This window comes from Notolepis coatsorum (assembly GCF_963971535.1).
Source record: "Notolepis coatsorum genome assembly, chromosome: 16".
NCBI lineage: Eukaryota > Metazoa > Chordata > Actinopteri > Aulopiformes > Paralepididae > Notolepis > Notolepis coatsorum.
In genome coordinates this window covers 19,060,752-19,081,049 of record NC_140180.1, presented here as the reverse complement: position 1 = coordinate 19,081,049, position 20,298 = coordinate 19,060,752, and the positions used below count along the sequence as shown (strand labels likewise).

General features: G+C 43.8%; 1 protein-coding gene across 1 annotated transcript in view; it reads right to left on the bottom strand.

Moving 5' to 3' along the window:
* Positions 1–412: 412 nt before the first annotated feature.
* hydin (HYDIN axonemal central pair apparatus protein) overlaps positions 413–20,298 on the bottom strand; it is a gene marked incomplete at both ends in the record, with an annotated part of 297,572 nt that continues 277,686 nt past the window's right edge. The window contains 11 exon segments of the mRNA XM_084331981.1: positions 413–661; positions 834–1,124; positions 6,686–6,910; positions 7,263–7,487; positions 7,898–8,048; positions 8,162–8,325; positions 11,427–11,714; positions 11,884–12,085; positions 12,442–12,551; positions 15,249–15,416; positions 16,908–17,060. Coding sequence (XP_084188107.1) covers positions 413–661; positions 834–1,124; positions 6,686–6,910; positions 7,263–7,487; positions 7,898–8,048; positions 8,162–8,325; positions 11,427–11,714; positions 11,884–12,085; positions 12,442–12,551; positions 15,249–15,416; positions 16,908–17,060 — 2,226 coding nt within the window.

The following is a 20,298-nucleotide window of genomic DNA, read 5'->3' as shown; positions in this document are numbered from 1 at the left end:
CAATAATTGTTTGAGTTAAGTTGAACTCAAGAGTGAAGTAAAAAACACATGTTCTGATTAAGCTTAAAATGTAAAGATTCCCCCAAAAAGCCCCCTTCACATGTTTAGTTTTAGTTCTGCATTTGAACTGCATCGTGGTAAAAGGATTGGGTTGCTTATGTTGTCCCAATAATGATTTTCAGTGGCATGTAATTCCAATTGCACAGGGCTCATGTTGACACAATGGATTTGACAGATTTTACATTATTCTAATATAAAAAGATGGCATTACTTTTTTCAAATAGTAGAATATGATAGAAATTATGTTTTTATTCGAATATTAGATAAACTTTGCCATCATACATAGATATTTGTTTTGTATATTAAAATTAACAATCAATCCAAACAAATGATCATTGACACAAAATGCCCATTATGCTCTATCCACGCTCGAGGCTGGTCTCTGGTCCCTCTGGCCTGGCGCTGGGCAGTAGCCCTTGAGGTAGTAGACCCACGGTTGACCGCGGCCCTGGGAGTGGGCACAGGAGACACTCAGTCTTCCGGGAAAGGGCCCCTTATTAGAGTCCGACGGAGGGGCCTCGAACGTCACCAGGATATTGTGGGTCTTTTTGGACCGGATGGTCCTCATCACCTCCTTCACTGAGAAACAGGGTTTGTCCACCTAGAGTTTTTGACAGATGAAGACATGGTATGCTTTGTGTTAGCATGCGACAACAACAATTCCTACTGATTTCAATGGTGAAATAAATCCATTTACTGATAAGCTGCTTGGTTGCTGAGAAAAGTGGCTGAATGTTATCTATAGCACCTTTTAAGTTCAACTGGTTCCTTACCGTGAAGGAGAAGGCTGTGCTCTCCAGAAAGACATTCTTGAAGCGGATGATGATGCTGTTGCCAGTCTTGATGCTGAAGGGACCCTGGGCTTTGGGATCGGTGCAGGTCCCATGGAGGGGGAAGATGTAATCACCACCGACGCCCGAGGACACACTGAGTTGGCCCCTCACTTCGCCCCACTGGTAGGGCTCGAAGGACACCTCCACACTGACCTCGGACCCAGTCTGGTAGCCTGGCGGGGCGATGATGTTCCCAGCAACTTGGAATTCTTGTCCGTGTTTCTTGTCCGTCTGGGGGAGAGAGAAGCACGTTTCTGCAACACTGCTGTTGGGTAAAACTTTCAACTTTTAAGCCAAGACTGCCCAAACTGGCCCTCCACAACATTCTTTCTGGTGCTTTAAAGGTTTTCAGAGACTGACGGACATTATGTTTGGTCTATTATGATGAAATGTAGTTACATTTGAAAAGTTACGTTGAAATAACTTGCTTATTACAGGGCATACTATTAACAAATAGACCTACAAACGTATTCACTTTTTACTGTTGCATTCTTTGGCCCTCTGCCAACCTCCTGTGTTACATTTCAGCCCTTTGCCTTCTCCTTAACCCTTTCACTGCGACAATACAGAATGTTAACCCTTTCACTACCACACTACCAACGGGTTAACCCTTTCACTGCGACAATACAGGAGGTTAACCCTTTCACGGCAACAACACAGAAGGTTAACCCTTTCACTGCCATACAACAAAGGGTTAACCCTTTCACAACCACACTACCAAAGGGTTAACCCTTTCACAACCACACTACAGAAGGTTAACCTTTCATACCACACTACATACGGTTAACCATCTGTAGTGTGATAGTGAAAGGGTTAACCTTCTGTAGTGTGGTAGTGAAAGGGTTATAGTGATAGTGAATATGATGAGGTCCAGAGCTCCAGTCCAGTATGAAGTGATGTAGGGTCGAAGATCAACAATAATGGCTCTATATACGGACTAAAACACTTGTGTAAAGTGTAAAACACTAACGTAAAGTGTGAAACACTAATGTAAATTAACTTTAACTAAGACAAGGTTAACAGGACCACTGTAAAAAGCACTTAAACATACGCCAAAGTGAACCCAAAACAAAGGTCTTTGTTTTGGGTTCTGTGTGTGCGTGTGCATGTGCGTGTGCGTGTGTGTGTGTGTGTCATCATCATCATCAGCCCAAACATGAGACAGACTTTGTCTCACTGAAGTTGTTAGTAGTGGTTGGTGAAAGGTTTCCTGTTTAACTTGATATTACCGAATATTAATGATAATGATGATGATGATAATGACAGCAACAACAACAACAACAATATCACTTGTCACAGTGTGCATTTCTATTGCACTTTACTGTTACATTTGCACTCTGGTTGGATGCCAAACTTGTCCTGTGCAATGACAATACATTTGAATCTAATTGAATAATAATAATAATAATAATAATAATAATAATAATAATAATAATAATAATAATAATAATAATAATAATAATAATAATAATAATAATAATAATTATTATTATTATTATTATAATAATGATGATAATGATAATGATAATAATAACCACAATAATAATAATGATTATTATAATAATAATAATAATAATAATAATAATAATAATAATAATAATAATAATAATAATAATAATAATAATAATAATAATAATAATAATTATTATTATTATTATTATTATTATTATAATGATGATAATGATAATAACGATGATGATGATAATAATAATAATAATAATAATAATAATAATAATAATAATAATAATAATAATAATAATAATAATAATAATAATAATAATAATAATAATAATAATGATAATGATTAACTTGTCTTCTAATCCTGTGTTTTAGTCCCAGACTAACTGTGTGTCTTGTTGTTTGTAGGTTGGGTGGAAATGGAGACGTATTATTGAGTCAAGTCAACCTGCAGCTCCATGGTTCATCTTTATCTAAACACTGTTACATATTTGTCCTGTCTAAAAATAAATGAAAATTTTATATTTTGAGGACACCGTGTGGATGCAAACGTCATTCACAATAAAACCTTTCTGTACTACTGAAACCTGAGCCTTTTGTACGCTGTTTGTTTGTTTGTTGTATGTGAGAGTTGATTTGTTGATTGATTAAAGGTATTGATGCACACAGGACACACAATGACTTGACTCAACATTATATTATACATTTACCTCCATATTAAACATGCACCTGGTTTATTTAGCTTTGAAAAGTCTAAATAAAGTACAATATATCTTTAGTATTGAATACATAAAGTACGATATATGTTTAGTATTGAATACATAAAGGGCTAGATCCACAAAGAATGGATTGCACGGAGCAAGTTGCACCCTTACTTAAAATTCATTATGAATTGAAAATGGGGGACCCTGATGTAAACAAGATGAAAGTCTTTCTCTGGTCTGCATACAATTGTTGTGTGTATTGAGCCGTACTGTATTGTACCCATTCTGCAATCTGTTAATAAAATTGGCATTCAATCAATCAATCTGCACGGTGATTGATTGAATGAACATTTTATTAAGATTGCAGAATGGGTACAATACAGAACGGCTCAATACACACAATTGTTAAGGGGATGCAGACCAGAGAAAGACTTTCGTCTTGTTTACATCGGGTCCCCCATTTTCAATTCACAATTAATTGTAAGTAAGGGTGCAACTTGCACCGTGCAATCCATTCTTTGTGGATCTAGCCCACACACAGTATTTCTGACACTGGGAATACATTCCCTGAGATCCATAGATGTCCCTAGAATCAGATACCAAGAACATGCAAATGGACCATATTAAAAAAAACGTCTGTAAATGTGTATTCTACGTTCTTATGGAATGAATGAGATAAAAAATATATACAAATTTTTCTTTTTTTGTAATTCATTTTGAGTTAATTTTCATAACGCGATAATTTGCTGTGTAATTAATTAATCTAATTAACGCGATAAACTGACAGTCCTAATATATATATATATATCCTGTAGGGATGTAACAAATCATCAGCTTAAAATCTTTTACAGATAGGCTACTGCTTATGACCGCAAGCAGGCGGTTCTTTATAAAAGAAAAAATACATAAGTAGCTTACTGACAAAAATGTAGTTGCATTTTCAAACTTTATTTAACTTTAACTTTATCTTAAATAGTTCCATTTAAATTTCAATATTGTAAGTCAGAAATTTAAAGGAACACGCCAACTTTTTGGGAAATTAGCTTATTAGCTACCCTGGAGTTAGACAAGCCAATACATACCCTTTTCTTCTCTGTGCATACATTAGGCTTAGGGAACAGCCGCACCTAGCAGTTAGCCTAGCTTAGCGTCATTCACTGGAAGTAGGTGTGCCAGTGTAGCCTAGTTCCCAACAGTCAAGTCAAGTCAAGAGTTTTAATTGTCACGGCATACAAGTATACAATGAAATGCGGGTGGTCTTGCCCGCGACGATGTGCAATACAGTGGTACAACATATAATAGAATCCAATAAAAATACAGTGGTACAACATATAATAGAATCCAATAAAAAAACAACATTGTGCAATAAACAGGTGACAGGTAACATGGTGTGACATCTCGGTATCTGTACATAGTATTTACAGAGCATATAGGACATGCTAGGTAGCTTTAGTAGTGCAATACACTAATGAAATACTCACGAAATACACTCCAAATACAACTCCAAAACGTTCCTGTAAACATGTTGTGACCACGTAAAAAAAAAGAAATATTAGACATTTTCATTTTCTAAGCAGATATATACTCTGAATTATTTTTGCTGACCCACTGCTGCCTGGGCGCAGTGATTCCATCACCTCAAAAGCCCAGTTTTTCAAAAAACAACATGGCTTTTGACAAAGTATTGAGGTGATGAAACGAAAATGTCTATATATTCTTTTTTATGTGGTAAATACACAGGTCACAAAATGTTTACAGGAACGTTTTGGAGCTGGGGTCAACCTGAAATTTTGATTTGTGAGAAAAAAATATTTTTTTGTTTTTTCACGGATCTAGCCTCTTTCCCTCTTAACACATTGAGTGCCACGCCCCTTCCGGGAAGTGACCACTTCCGTGCCGCCCATTAACCCCATGTAAACGTAGTTGTAGTTTGTAGAACTAAACCTATATTGTATAGTATCGCTATGGGTCTAATAACGCCCTCGAGTCTCATTGAGCTACTTCTGGTCAACGTGCAAAAAACTGATTATTTTTTCATCCGTACATTTACGTTTGATACCATTTTGAATATGAACATAGTCCGGCCGCTTCTGAGCAATTCCAGGGAAAAGACACGAAAACAGCGTTTTTGTGTAATTCAATAAACACGTTGTCATTTTTCGCCTGATTATCGGATCTTCCTGAAATCTATGCTAGATCATCACTATTATCCTTTGTGGTGCACGCATGCAATGTGGTTTAGACCGGCGCCCCCCCCCCCCCCTGCATCCCAACGGCAGAACAGCCAGACACATAAACACATATAGCTTCAATCGCAGTAGAAATAAATATCAGATCAATGCAAGCTTTCATATATAGTGTCCTTACCTGGTCTCTGAAGTAATGAAAAAAAAAAGAATCGAATAATCTCATCGCCATTCCAGTTATCCACAGCGATCGTCCCTCCGACGTTATTGGGCATTGCTCTTCAACGGGCGGGCGGGGTCAGTTGTCAAAGCCATCCCTATAAGCGTGTGTTTTGCCGGAGAGTTTAGGACCCGCCCCCACGCTGCAGCTCGGTATAGAAAATAAACGAACCCATTTCTAACCGGGTGCATTACTGGCCGAAGGCGTTAGAGGGCGGTATAATACCGTCTGCCAGCTTAGACACACTCAGAACAGTATGCACAAGGTGCCCCGCTGAATTATGAATGGATATAGATAATAAAATAAATACCGTGACAGAAACGTAGATCTACGTTTCCGGCACTCAACGATCGGATGACAGAACCGTAGATCTACGTGGATGGCACTGAAAGGGTTAAAGTGCACCAGATTGATGCATTTAAATATTAAATGCATGCCCACCTTAACACAATCTGCGCCAAAAATGAGTTAACTTGTTATTGCCCGCCATGCGTTGAGTTCCAGACATGAGTTAACTCGTTTTTGGGATCGTTATTTTGTTTATTCGCTATACAGTATCTATTCATAATTCATAGCTGCAGCCTCTGGTATACCCTTCAGAGCCTGTCTGAGCTGGCAGACGGTCAACACCGCCCTCTACTGTCAGGCGGAGCTATTGCATCTCATTGAAAATGGGCTGTTGTGTTTTAGGAGCCGATCTGAGCCGGGCGGGCGGGGTATAAATACTCAGGCGAGCCAGTTCTATACAACGATGGCATTGAACCGTAACTCCGCCCGCCCGTCATTGTGAAATGGTCGGTAGTGTGGTACAGACCTCCACGAGCATTATTTGGAATTGCGATCAGATATTTGGATTATCTCTTTTGCATTACATCAGATACAAGGTAAGAACATTATATACAAATTTGATCGTTGATCTGACATTTATTTCTACCCCGATCACAGCTATCTGTGTGGACCGTGTATGGCTGTTTACCGTTGGCTGCGGTCCACTCCCGTCACACACACACACACACACACACAACTGGCACCATCAGCACATCATCTCTGCCCACTGATGCATCCTAAAGCCATAGACAGTACCTGTGGAAACGAGCATCATCGGGTCCCCACCCCCCAGTGAGGTAGAACTGAAGATGAGTGCTTATTAACCACCTATTCGTTATTCTATAAATCTATGACCTCAGCCCGCTGAGCCCCCAGAACACGCCTGTTCCCCCTCACCTTGCAGGTGTACTCGGTCTTGTAATGGGAGTAGTTGAAGAACTTGGCTGTGATGGAGTGGCAGCTGCCCAGCGGAGTGGAGAAGAGGATGGGTCTCTCTGGTGGCGCTGGCAGGGCTTTGAGAAGCAGGTCATGGTGGAAGTAACCCAGATCCAAACTGTGGACACTCAGCCGCACTATAGACTCACCCACATGCAAGGGTTTGTACTCAAACGTCAGATCACACTAGTGAACAGACGCACGCACGCACACGCACACGCGCGCGCGCACACACACACACACACACACACACACACACACACACACACACACACACACACACACACACACACACACACACACACACACACACACACACACACACACACACACACACACACACACACACACACACACACACACACACACACACACACACACACACACACACACACACACACACACACACACACACACACACACACACACAATGAACGTGTTGATACATGTGCATACCCCAGCAAGCCTACATCACTAGTCTACATCATTCTGGTCACCGGTTACTTTTACTGTGTAGTCAAAGAAATGAGCAGGTCACCTGTCCCAGGATGGTGCACGGAGGCGGGATGGAGACCTCGGGACATTTGCACTCCAGGGTGAGCAAGACGGGAGTGGACAGCGGGTTCTCCACGCGGACGCTGGCCGAGGCCCTGCGGCGGACCGGGGTCACCATCTCCACGGTGCCCAGCACGCCCGGCGGCGTGGCCTTGAAGGACAGGTTGTAGAACAGGAACTCCCCGGAGACCTCGTTACAGAACGTCACCTGGGGGACGTCAAACAACACAGCGTCATGTATATTGGAATCGACGCCGTGAGAAGGGAGGAGAGGAAAACAGAAGAGGATGAGAGAAACGGAGGTATGATCACCCAGGGGAAGATTTGCTGGGCACACGTATGCGCCTCTTCCCACGCCATGCGCACACTCTTACACACATTCACACCTGGGAGAAACCCAGTACACCACAGTCTGCTACTGTTGGCCACTGAGCAGCTCCACTGGAAGGATTGAGATGAAGGAGATGTGGGGGAGAGCTTGGCAAAGGGGAGGGGCATAAGAGGGGAGGAGAGGAGAGATGGAGACATAATGAGGAGGGAAAGGAGGGAAGAGGGTGGCAAATGGAAGAGAGGTAAAGAGGGAGAAGAGAGATAGGGTAGACGAAGACATGTCCGCACCTTGGCGGTGAACAGTCCCTCCTTGTATGTAAAGAAGGATATCTTGTAGTCTTTCTTGGCCAAAGCAGGAACATTAATGTATTCTAGCCCCTTCAGGGCCACCGTAGCGTCCGGCTTCTCAGGCTTCAACATCTCTATTACGACCCGGAACCTGATGGTGTGCAAAAGAAATTCTCGTAATACATATTATGAGAGAAACACAAGACATGGCAGACAAAGTCCAATGAGGAAAGCGGGCAGAGAGTGTAGGTGTCCGTATGGTACCTCTGTGGCTTGGTGAGCCAGTTGTGTACTGGGATCAGCGCTTTGTGTTCGGTCTTGGCAGGAAGTTCGTGGCTGATGGAGGCCTCTGGCTTGGGAGGCTCAGTTGTTCCCTGCAGGGAGTACAGCATGCCACTGCCTTCAGGGACGGAGAAGGAAACTGAGCCCTGGGGGAGAGGAGGAGAAATATAAATATAAATATTTATTACATGGCGTTTTAACATTCGCCGAAATGCTTGATTGTGATTGGTCAATAGCCCCCGACAGCGGTGAATTATTTTTCGATAACCACCGGTGATTATTGTTTTTCGCAGCTGGAGTAATCAAGCCCACTGACACACACTGTTTCAGCTGCTCAGCATATGCACAGCTGCATTCAGTCATCAGTGCAAGCTGCCGGCGATGACAGCGGGAGCGACAGAACAGAACTGCGTCTGCATTGGATCTCATAAAATGAATTAGGTATATTGTTAGTAAGTTAGCCATGTAATAAGCGGGATAATGTATAGCCTATACTCGGTCATTGTAGCAAAATAATTGACCTTCACTGACGTTTAAAACACCTCGACGAGGCGCCTCGGTATTTTAAACTCTGTGTCGGTCAATTATTTTGCGACAATGACCTCGTAGCTATACATTATCCCTTACATAATATGACCCAGTCTAGCACTTTGTGCCTCATGTCGCGAAAATCAGATTGCGAGAAAATGTATGAAATCTTGTTTTGGTTTTTGTGTGTGTGTAGGGGGCAAATCAGTTAAATTCTATGTAAGGAAATTCACATGATTGAGCCACGGTCATTCGAGGATAGAATTGGAATGTTACCGTGACCTAATTATCTTGCAAAACATGGGGGGGAGGGGATCCATAATGCAGTGAAGTCTGTGTAAAGGTCCAGTGTCCAGTGTGAGAGTGGTTAGGGGTGGATTTAAGAGCTATTATTCACACAGTACCCGACTGCCAAGGTGAAAATGCAGACAATCTTTAAATGTTGAACAAGATTCAAATACGCATATCTTCCTCAAATATTTTCAGTGTATGACACATCATTTGAAAGCTAACATTCTGTACTTTCATAATCTGTAAAACATCTTTAAAATGACTGAGGGAGAAACGGGCCACAAACTGATCACATTATCAATACATTAAATGAAAATGAATTCAAATTTACCTGAGAGAAGAACTTCCAGAATAATTACAATCGAGTACAATCCAAATCTTTAATTAATCTTAAAGACTACTGTATATGCAAAGTATCTCCAAAATCTTAAATGACTGCTGTTGAACCGAGAGTGACACATAAAGAAATGTCTTTAGTTTTTTTTTACCCACACAAATACTGTAGTGGATAGTCACTTCACTTCTTCAACTTTTATAAATGTCCCCATTCCCCAAGATGACTGATGAGGTAGAGCGGTTGGTTGTCTGGTAATCAGAAGGTTCCTGGTTCGATTGCGGCTCCTCCCGGCAGTGCGTTGAAGCAGTGTCCTTGAGCAAGACACTTAACCCCTAACTGCTCTCGATGAGCAGGTTGGCACCTTGCATAGTTGCCTCCACCATCGGTGGAAAGAGGAGAGGAGAGGAGAGAAACCAGGGGAGGGGAGGAAGGAGGAGAAAGGAATGAAGTAAAAAGGAGAAGAGAAGGGAGTAGAGGAGGGGGAGAGGGAGGGGGAGAGCAGACGAAGGGAGGGGGAGAGCAGAGGAGGTGAGACGAGGGGAGGAGAAGAAAGGAGAAGTGATGGGTCGAGAATAGAGGAGAGGAGAGGAGGAAAAGGGCCGGAAGAGGAAGAGAGGTGAACAGACTGCATTTATATAACAGCTTTTATCCAAAGCACTTTACAACTTATGCCTCACATTCACACATTGGAACTCATTATCTAACATGTTCGTAAGTATCTTTGTAAAACGTTTGTACTAACAAATTTACGAAAATCCTCCTCCAGATTCCTGAAAGCGTGAAACGGTCATCGCAGCTGGGTTCCCATGAATGAAAAACATCACTCATTCTTTTTTTTATCAATTTTTCAATCATTTTCCGTATCTTTCTCCCATCGCAATTTAGTCATTATGCCAATTCCCTTCCTGGTCGTTGCACGCTTTTGCCCCCTACTGTCGGCCTGGGGAGGGAGAAGACTACCACATGCATTCCTCCGATACATGTGGAGTCAGCCAGCCGCTTCTTTTCACCTGACAGCGAGGACTCTCACTGGGGGGAGTGTAACACGTGGGAGGATCACACTATCTCCCCCAGATCCCTTCCCTGCTGAACAGGCGCCCCGACCGACCAGTAGGAGTCGCTGTTTACAACGACTAGGACACATACCCCACCGGCTTCCCACTTGCTAACACTGCTAATTGTGTTAGTAGGGACGACTGACCAAGCCGGAGGTACCGCTGACAGCTGGATTCGATCCCAGAGTCTCTGGGGTGGTAGGAGAGCGCTTACTCCGCTGCGCTACCCAGCCGCCCAACATCACTCATTCTTAAACTGGAAGCGCGTTCTCGTACACCTTAATTTACATACAGAAACGTCCCGCCAGCTCCTTATAAGGAGGGGTTATCCATTGCGTCTGCTCCATGCTGACCCGCAAAAGCAATTTGCGACTGATCAAAATGAGATTAGTGTCTCCCATCCTGTATACATACGCTTGCAGTTGTTCTTAGTTCTATTCATTACTTAATTTCACAATTCTCTTATATACTCTGATTCTATTCACATATATGCTTACTACATGTATCTATTCTATTCACATATATGCTTAATACATGTATCTATTGCTATGTCCGCCCATCACAAACATGCAAACTTGTCTAACGCCTGTCCCCGTCTCCCTGTGTGTGGATGTCTCGTGGTGATGACCAAAGTGGTGGACGTCCCGTGGTGATGGCCAAGAGGATACGATCCTCTCTACGTCGCCCCCATGAACGGCCCTTCTAAGGTTTCTCCCCTCCACATTGCCTGTGGTGCTTTTTTCCTATTGCTAGGTTTTTTGTGAGTTTTTCCTTACCTTCGCGTGGGGTATGTCATGCAATCCATTCTATTTTGGATTGCATGGTGTTCTTTGTTTTGTTCTTGATTTATTGTGATGTTTCTGCTTGACTTGTTTAAAGAAGACATGTCCGACCCATGGGGACATTAGCGTGTGTTGTCGGGCCTTACAAATACATTTGACTTTATTTGATTTGACACTGCCGGGAGGAGACGGAATCGAACCAGGCGAACCTTCTGATTACCAGACGACCACTCTACCTCCTAGGCCACCGTCACCCCAGAGATGAGGTGAGGAGAGGAACAAAAGGAGCAGAGCAGAGCAGAGGAGGAGAGGCGGTCAGGGGGTTTCTCCACCATGTGTTTCTTCTCCTCTGTGGTCATGTCCATGGGCTGGTAGGTGATCTTGTAGCAGTTGATCTGGTTTGGCTCTATGGTGATGGTGGGTGGGCCGCTCCAGTGCTTTCCCTCCACGATTGGCTTCAGACACCAGCACCGGCTGGTGGGGTTATAGAGGGTCAGGTTGTGGGTGCAAAGGCCACGTACTGGGCAAGATAAAACCACTCCCTGGAGAGGGAGAAAGGAAGGTTGGAGAAAAGGATCAGAGGAATAAAAGGCAGATGTTGAATCTACATAGAGAGCATAGAGATTTTTTTTAAACACACGTTTTATCTCTCTTGTATAAATATTTGCAATACAAATGAATGAATTTAACCTCTTTAGAAATATAGGGTACAATACAGGAGGCGGCCAGGGTGAGAGTGATGGGGTCGGACGAGCCCTCGATGGAGCAAGGCAGGTTCTCGTATTTCACGTGTTGGCACAGCTCCGTGGGGGCGAGGGTCACCGCTAAGGGAAACTCCGTGCCGGAGCAGATGTAGCCTTTGGCCGGTGTAATGGACACCTCTGCAGGGAAACACCTCACGTCCCACTCAAACCTGGTACGATAAGGAAGCCACTCATTACCCGATAGCAAATATATGGGACAGCGTTTGCTTTTTCAGAAAGACATGTGCAGTCAAATTATGGTCCAGAAATCTAGAATTGGGACTCAATTTCTTTGGTTCAATCTGCGCATGAAATGACAGTATAAGAGAGAGCGAGAGAGAGAACAACACACACACACACACACACACACACACACACACACACACACACACACACACACACACACACACACACACACACACACACACACACACACACACACACACACACACACACACACACACACACACACACACACACACACACACACACACACACAGAGTAGTGTAACTGTAGATAAGCCTACCTAGCCCCCATGTCTCCAGTGTTCATCATGATAATCTTCTTGATGACCTTAGAGTGCTGGACCACAGCTCCAAAGACTAGATAGTCCTGATCCAGCTGGACCTCGGCAGCCTGCGAGTAGAGACGAGACCATTACAACAACTATAGTCCTGATCCAGCTGGACCTCGGCAGCCTGCGAGTAGAGACGAGACCATTACAACAACTATAGTCCTGATCCAGCTGGACCTGGGCAGCCTGCGAGTAGAGATGAGACCATTACAACAACTATAGTCCTGATCCAGCTGGACCTGGGCAGCCTGCGGGTAGAGATGAGACCATTACAACAACTATAGTCCTGATCCAGCTGGACCTGGGCAGCCTGCGAGTAGAGATGAGACCATTACAACAACTAGAGTCCTGATCCAGCTGGACCTGGGCAGCCTGCGAGTAGAGATGAGACCATTACAACTATAGTCCTGATCCAGCTGGACCTCGGCAGCCTGCGAGTAGAGATGAGACCATTACAACAACTATAGTCCTGATCCAGCTGGACCTGGGCAGCCTGCGAGTAGAGATGAGACCATTACAACAACTATAGTCCTGATCCAGCTGGACCTGGGCAGCCTGCGAGTAGAGATGAGACCATTACAACAACTATAGTCCTGATCCAGCTGGACCTGGGCAGCCTGCGAGTAGAGATGAGACCATTACAACAACTAGTCAGTCAGTCTAGAGCAGCGGTTCCCAAACCTTTTTGGCCGTGCACCCCCTGTCACCTCCCGACCTAGCTTGCGCACCACCCAATGGGTTTCTGTTTGAAAAAATTGTTGCTGGTCTCCGTGCACAGATTACATTTTTTATTTCATCTCTTCCCACGGCGACTATGGATAGGGAATTTCTTTATTTAATTAAAATGTTCACGACAATACTCTGCCAGCATGTTTAATATCCATAATACTAAAGGTTTGACTAAGATTTGTATGAAATTTTATTGTAGAAAAAACAAATTATAATTTTTTTTAACCACCATTAGCCTTTTCATGTCACGCACCCGCTAGAGGGCGCTCGCGCACCACAAGGGGTGCGCGCACCACAGTTTGGGAACCACTGGTCTAGAGAACGTATCTCTGCCGTATCTAAGACTAGATAGGGCTATTAGGATTAGATTAGGACTAGATAGTCCTAATCCAGCAGTAATTCACCTAAAAGTACATACTAGGGATGTGCGATATTATCGGCCTACCGATATTATCGGCCGATATCGGCATTCAAATGTGATATCGGTTGATATCGGTATCGGAAATTAAGAGTTGGACAATATCGGTATATCGTATCGGTAAAAAAGCCAATATCGAGCATCTCTAGTACATACCCAAGTAAAGGAAGATTGCTCCACTTCTACAAGGTCCATTAGCATGTTCTTGGTATCTAGGGGCATCTATGGACCTCTGGGAATGTATTCCCAGTGTCGGAAATATTGTGTCTGTTACTATGCTCGAGTAAATTGTAATGAACCAAAGGAGAATATCAATTATTATTATAATATCTTTTTTTGCTATCCGTTATTTTTTTTTGCTATACTTTTATACAAAATGCTTCTTTCTGTTACGCTCCAGGGACTGTGCTAGACAAAAATAGATAAGTATAAAATAAGTATAGCAGTATAAAATAGAAGTCAAGTACGTAGACAAAAGTGTTCAGTATATACAGTACATATATAAAATGTACAATGCAGAATAGAAGTAACTGAGTTACAATACAATATACTATACAGTACAAAGCAGAAATGGGATGAGGTACAATTTACAGTAAGGTGTAATGAGGTATGGGTTGTAGTGCAAATTATTTACCAATAAATATAAAGTGTGTTTAGGTGTTCTAAATATGAATGTAGAATATCAGGCCTATAAATTACCTTATTATGGCCAAGTCATACATCTATGGATCGGCCCAAATCTCCTCTTTCCAATGGCAGTTCAAACAGAGTTCAATCTGGATTTAGTACCACCAGGCGCCCGTAATAGGGCAGCAAAGATTAAATATACTGTAAGTATACTGTAAGTACAGTTACTTTTTTGACGTTCACAGAAAGGTAAAGAAACAAACAAACTACATACAATTTTCTGGCAATAACGTTCAGGTTTGTTTGACCCGTGAGACATCATAAAAAATAATTTTGTTTGACGGGCTGGCGTGAGCTGGGTAGTGTGGTTTTATGAAAATCAAAAGCCCTGGGTCTTCTTTCATAGGACTACAAACACGTATGACAGCTTCCTTTATCTCTGTATAATTAATCCGGTTTCCGCCGGGATGTGCAGAGATATTTATAAACTCATATTTAGCTAATAACACTTCAAATCATTGGTAAACAAACGTAGTGCTGAAAATATACACTTTGACTGCTGTTTTGATAGGGTTAGGGTCTTTACTGTTGGCTACATTTAAAAAAGAAATGCAACATTAATTAATATGGACTGTATCGATCTATTTATGAAGTGATATTAATTTCGTACCAGTGGAGAGGGGAGGGGCAGACGAGAGAGAGGGAGAGATAGAACGATTCTTATCCTATAAAATGGACGATTCTGTGTACGCTTGCTCATCTGTGCACCAGGAGAGATAGCGAGTTTCAGACTTCGTGTGGAATGACGGAATTTCCACACACCGTAAGCAAAGCCTCATGGAACAAACAACAAAAACCTTTTTGGGGCATAAAATAAGCTGAAACAGCTGAAATCTAACACTAGGCTTGCCTAGTATTGTTATTTTAGTTACATCACTTTAGATTGTAATTGTCAGTGACATTTGTATACAATTGCAAATGGTACCTGGCAGTAGCCCTGCAGAGCCAGCAGAGGCTGCAACACACCCACACACTGTGCCTGCAGCTTGGCCGTGAAGGGAGGCATGCGGTAGCGTGGACAGAACTGGATCTCTACCAGACACCGACCACGGGGCTTCAGGGTCACCACGCCTGCTGGGCTGACTGAGAGGTCCTGGGGGGAGGAGCAGAGAGCAGGTGGGGGGAGGAGCAGAGAGCAGGGGGGAGGAGGAGCAGAGAGCAGGTGGGGGGAGGAGCAGAGAGCAGGTGGGGGGAGGAGAGAGCAGGTGGGAGGAGCAGAGAGCAGGTGGGGGGAGGAGCAGAGAGCAGGTGGGGGGAGCAGAGAGCAGGTGGGGGGAGGAGCAGAGAGCAGGTTGGGGGAGGAGCAGAGATCAGGTGGGAGGAGCAGAGAGCAGGTGGGGGGAGGAGCAGAGAGCAGGTGGGGGGAGGAGCAGAGAGCAGGTGGGAGGAGCAGAGAGCAGGTGGGGAGAGCAGAGAGCAGGTGGGGGGAGGAGCAGAGAGCAGGTGGGGGGAGGAGCAGAGAGCAGGTGGGGGGAGGAGCAGAGAGCAGGTGGGGAGAGGAGAGCAGGTGGGAGGAGCAGAGAGCAGGGGGGAGGAGCAGAGAGCAGGTGGGGGGAGCAGAGAGCAGGTGGGAGGAGCAGAGAGCAGGTGGGAGGAGCAGAGAGCAGGGGGAGGAGCAGAGAGCAGGTGGGGAGGAGCAGAGAGCAGGTGGGGGGAGCAGAGAGCAGGTGGGAGGAGCAGAGAGCAGGTGGGGGGAGGAGCAGAGAGCAGGTGGGAGGAGCAGAGAGCAGGGGGGAGGAGCAGAGATCAGGGGGGAGGAGCAGAGAGCAGGTGGGAGGAGCAGATAGCAGGGGGGAGGAGCAGAGAGCAGGGGGGAGGAGCAGAGAGCAGGGGGGAGGAGCAGAGAGCAGGTGGGAGGAGCAGAGAGCAGGTGGCGGGAGGAGCAGAGAGCAGGTGGGGGGAGGAGCAGAGAGCAGGTGGGAGGAGCAGAGAACAGGTGGGAGGAGTAGAGAGCAGGTGGGAGGAGCAGAGAGCAGGGGGGAGGAGCAGAGAGCAGGTGGGGGGAGGAGCAGAGAGCAGGTGGGAGGAGCAGAGAACAGGTGGGAGGAGTAGAGAGCAGGTGGGGGGAGGAGCAGAGAGCAGGTGGGAGGAGCAGAGAGCAGGTGGGGAGTTGGGAGAAGAGAGAGGCGAGGAAAAGATGGGTGATATGAGGAGAGGGGTGTGTGTGGGGTTGCATGATACACCGATACTAGAAAAGTATTGCAATACCCAGCTGTACCCAACTCCATTTCATTAGTATTGATACTTTTAGAATAATAGCCTGGTGCATATTTTCTATCAGTTACAGTAAGTGGATCCGGAGCAGTGTGTTTATGTGAGAGAGTGCATGTTTTGCATAGTGGGCCTGTCACACACCAAGACGTAGGGAAAATAGTAACAGACATCCCTGAATGTCTTATCTCATCATAATACAAGTTTCTGAATGGACTCTTGGATTAAACCAAGTTGTATGCAGGAACGGTCTTTCCCAGCGGAACACAAGTAACTTAACGCTACACAGGTCGTGCTATGCATGCTTAGCTTGGTGCGTTTGTGTTTGTATCTATGTACGTATGTTTGGGTGTTTGCCGTGTTCTGTCCTTACCAGTGGGTCCAGCTGTGTAGCAGAGTGGAGCAGCAGGGAGAAGGAGAGAGCTGTGTGGCTGAGGTTGACCAGAGATACCTGCCTCTTGACCCTCTGACCCCGCATGACAGCCCCCAGGTTCACTTCTTGCTGACTGGACTCCTCTACCTCCAGCTGAGAGAGAGATGGATGGATGGTCGGTCTTTTTCAAAGTGAGGATTCCAAAATGATTCACGGGTAGGGCTGTCTTCTTAGTCAACTAATAGTAGTAATGGGGTTTTCTCAACTGATCGATTATACTAGTCAATCAATTTGTAAAACTGATTTCCCCCATATTGTTGTTGTCGGTAGGCTAAATCACATGGTCTCAATAATTCTAGTTCTTAAAATACATAGTATGTGAATATATGGTGCCATGTGTTATTAACCGAAAGATCATAGCCAACTATGATCTTTCGGTTAATAACACATCCTGAATAAAAAAAAATAATTACAAACAAACAAACAAACAAACGAATAAACAAAAGACGATTTGACTAAAATGCAACATGGATCTCACACACGTTTTAGATGCTTTATTTATGTCCACATAAATACAGAGTACATTAAGGACATAAACACTAACAGTGCAATTAGCTCATTGGGAGTTGTTCAATTACGCTTGTGCCTGTGCAGCATTCATCGTACACATACAATATTGACACAGATGATACAATAGCATTTCCGTAAAACTATCTACTCTATGGGTACAAAAAGCAACGCTGTCTACAAATAGAGCGGCTACTAACAATAGCAGATATAGAGCAATACCTTGCTAACTGTTTAGCCTTTCTCTTGGAGATGTGGGCCATCTGAAACCACCAGCTTGTGAACATGACCCAGGCTGCCAAAAATGAAAACTAAAAGTTGACACTTGTAGCCAGTTGTGAGATGTTCAGCTTGAGCTGCTGTTATTTCAGCAACTTGGTTAAAAAGGCTTCCTCCAGGCTGTGGCCGAAGGTACAGCCAACCTCTAGAATAAACACCTCTCTACTACTCTCATTAACCACCACAACATCAGGGGTGTTGGCTGAGATGTTACAGAACACCTCTGAATCATTATCACTGCAGACCAAACATGCTGGGCTTAACAGTACAGTGCTTGTACAGTGATGTGTAGAGGACCCAAGAGTAGATCCGATATCAAATCTACAATCCTGTCTGCCTACAAATGTAAAGCCCCTTGTAAGCATGGCAGCCATTTAGGATGTGCGACATGGTTTCAGTGATCTGCACATGGCCATGGTGTATACAGTGAGAGCTATGACTGTCAGGAAACCAGATGGAAAGGTTCAGCATAATTGGTAAAACCTGCAGTCTAGCTTTTATAGTGAAGATGATAATACTCTCATCGAGAGTTACACTCTTAAACCCTGAGAGTTACACTCTTTTTTTTTCTTCTTTTTTTTCAATTTTTTTTTTATTATTATTTTTTAAACACACATATAAACAAACATGACAACACACGATAAGATTACACACAAGCATTAATACACAGTGTATATCCAACGAAATTACCATTTATAGCAATGTCTTATACAGGTCACATTCACGTTCACATTTCCTCCGCCATGTGAACCACATAACCAAATCGGCCTTCTACCACCTCCGGAACATTGCTCGTCTCCGCCCCTCCCTATCACTCTCCGCTGCTGAAACACTGGTTCATGCATTCATATCATCACGACTAGATTACTGCAACAGCATCCTCTACGGCTCACCAAACACTATCCTCAATAAACTCCAATATGTCCAAAACTCTGCTGCCCGCATGCTCACCTCCACCAGTCGCTCTGATCACATCACCCCTGTCCTCCACGACCTCCACTGGCTTCCAATCAAATACAGGATACATTTTAAAATACTACTCATCACATTCAAAGCCCTCAACAACCTTGCCCCTCCCTACCTGTCCGACCTCCTCCACCGTCACACGCCCACCCGTCGCCTTAGGTCTGCAGATGCCAACCTCCTAACACCTCCCACGACCAGGCTCCGGACCTGGGGTGACAGGGCCTTCGCTGCTGCTGCCCCCTCCCTCTGGAATGCCCTCCCCAGCCATATCCGTGATGCAAACACCCTGACATCTTTTAAATCAGCCCTCAAAACTCACCTTTTCAATCTTGCTTTTGACCTCTAATTCTGTCGGTGTTATTTTATTTTTGTCATGTATTATTTTTGTTATGTTTTTTTGTTTTGCCACAGTTTGTCTCTCCTGCCCATGTAAAGCGTCTTTGAGCACCTGGAAAAGCGCTATATAAAATAGATGTATTATTATTATTATTATTATTATTAGGATATATCCCTAATACCTGTTATCTAAAAACCTCCAGCTCGAACCCCCCCCCTCCCGGACCCCTCTTTGGATAGTACCTCCATTATCCCTCGCTCCTAACCAGACACTACCATTATAAGCTAGCTTTTATTCTCTCCACCACTTCTAACCACATTGTCATTTTGGATTCATTGAGACCCAGAATTCTTGCTGTAGATATTTCTTGATAAATCACATCGAGATATGTAAGAAACCAAACTTTCCAGCACATTTTTTCCGGTTGAAACCAGCGTGATGCGATCAGCTTTTTAGCTACTGTGATACCTGACCAATCTCTTTAGCTGTGGATGTACTGCAAACTCAAAAACATCATTCAATAGTAATACAGAGGGGTGTACAGGTATATTCCAAGATACGAGTTTTGATAATTGTTGGGTCACATCTTTCCAGAATATCTTAACTGGTGGGCAGTCCCAATACATGTGCATAAATGTCCCTTCGTCCCCATTTGTACATTGGGAGCATTTGGAGTCTTGTTTAAGACCCATTCTGTTCAGTCTTATAGGAGTCAAGTATGTCCTGTGAATATAGTTAAGATTGATTTGTTGATGGTCCGGGTTCCTTGATGTAAGTCGGACATTTGCCCAGGCTCCTTGCCAATCAAAGTCACTTTCCAGGTCTGGTATATCCCTCCTCCAGACAGAGTCTAGTTGGAGGGTTTCATACGAGGACGTTAGTAATTGATGATAAAAATCTGAAACAAAACCTCTCGATGTCTCTCTTTCATAGAAGAATTTGTGGTATCTGTGGTGTTCAATTGGTATGTCTAATGGAACACCGTGAGACTTCAAACATAGCCGTAACTGTATGTAAAAAAGCCATGTGGACTTGGTGAGATAATTTTTTTTGCATATTTCTCCATAACTACAAAAACCCTGTTTGTTAAAAACATCCCCTAATGAGTGTATGCCTTGCTCTTCCCATATAGGGAATCTTATAGGTCGTTTTTCAATTAAGAGTGCATTGTTATTGAATAAGGGAGTATGATTGTGCCATTTATGTGGGTTAGGATATTTTTTTTGTGTTTCACGCCATATC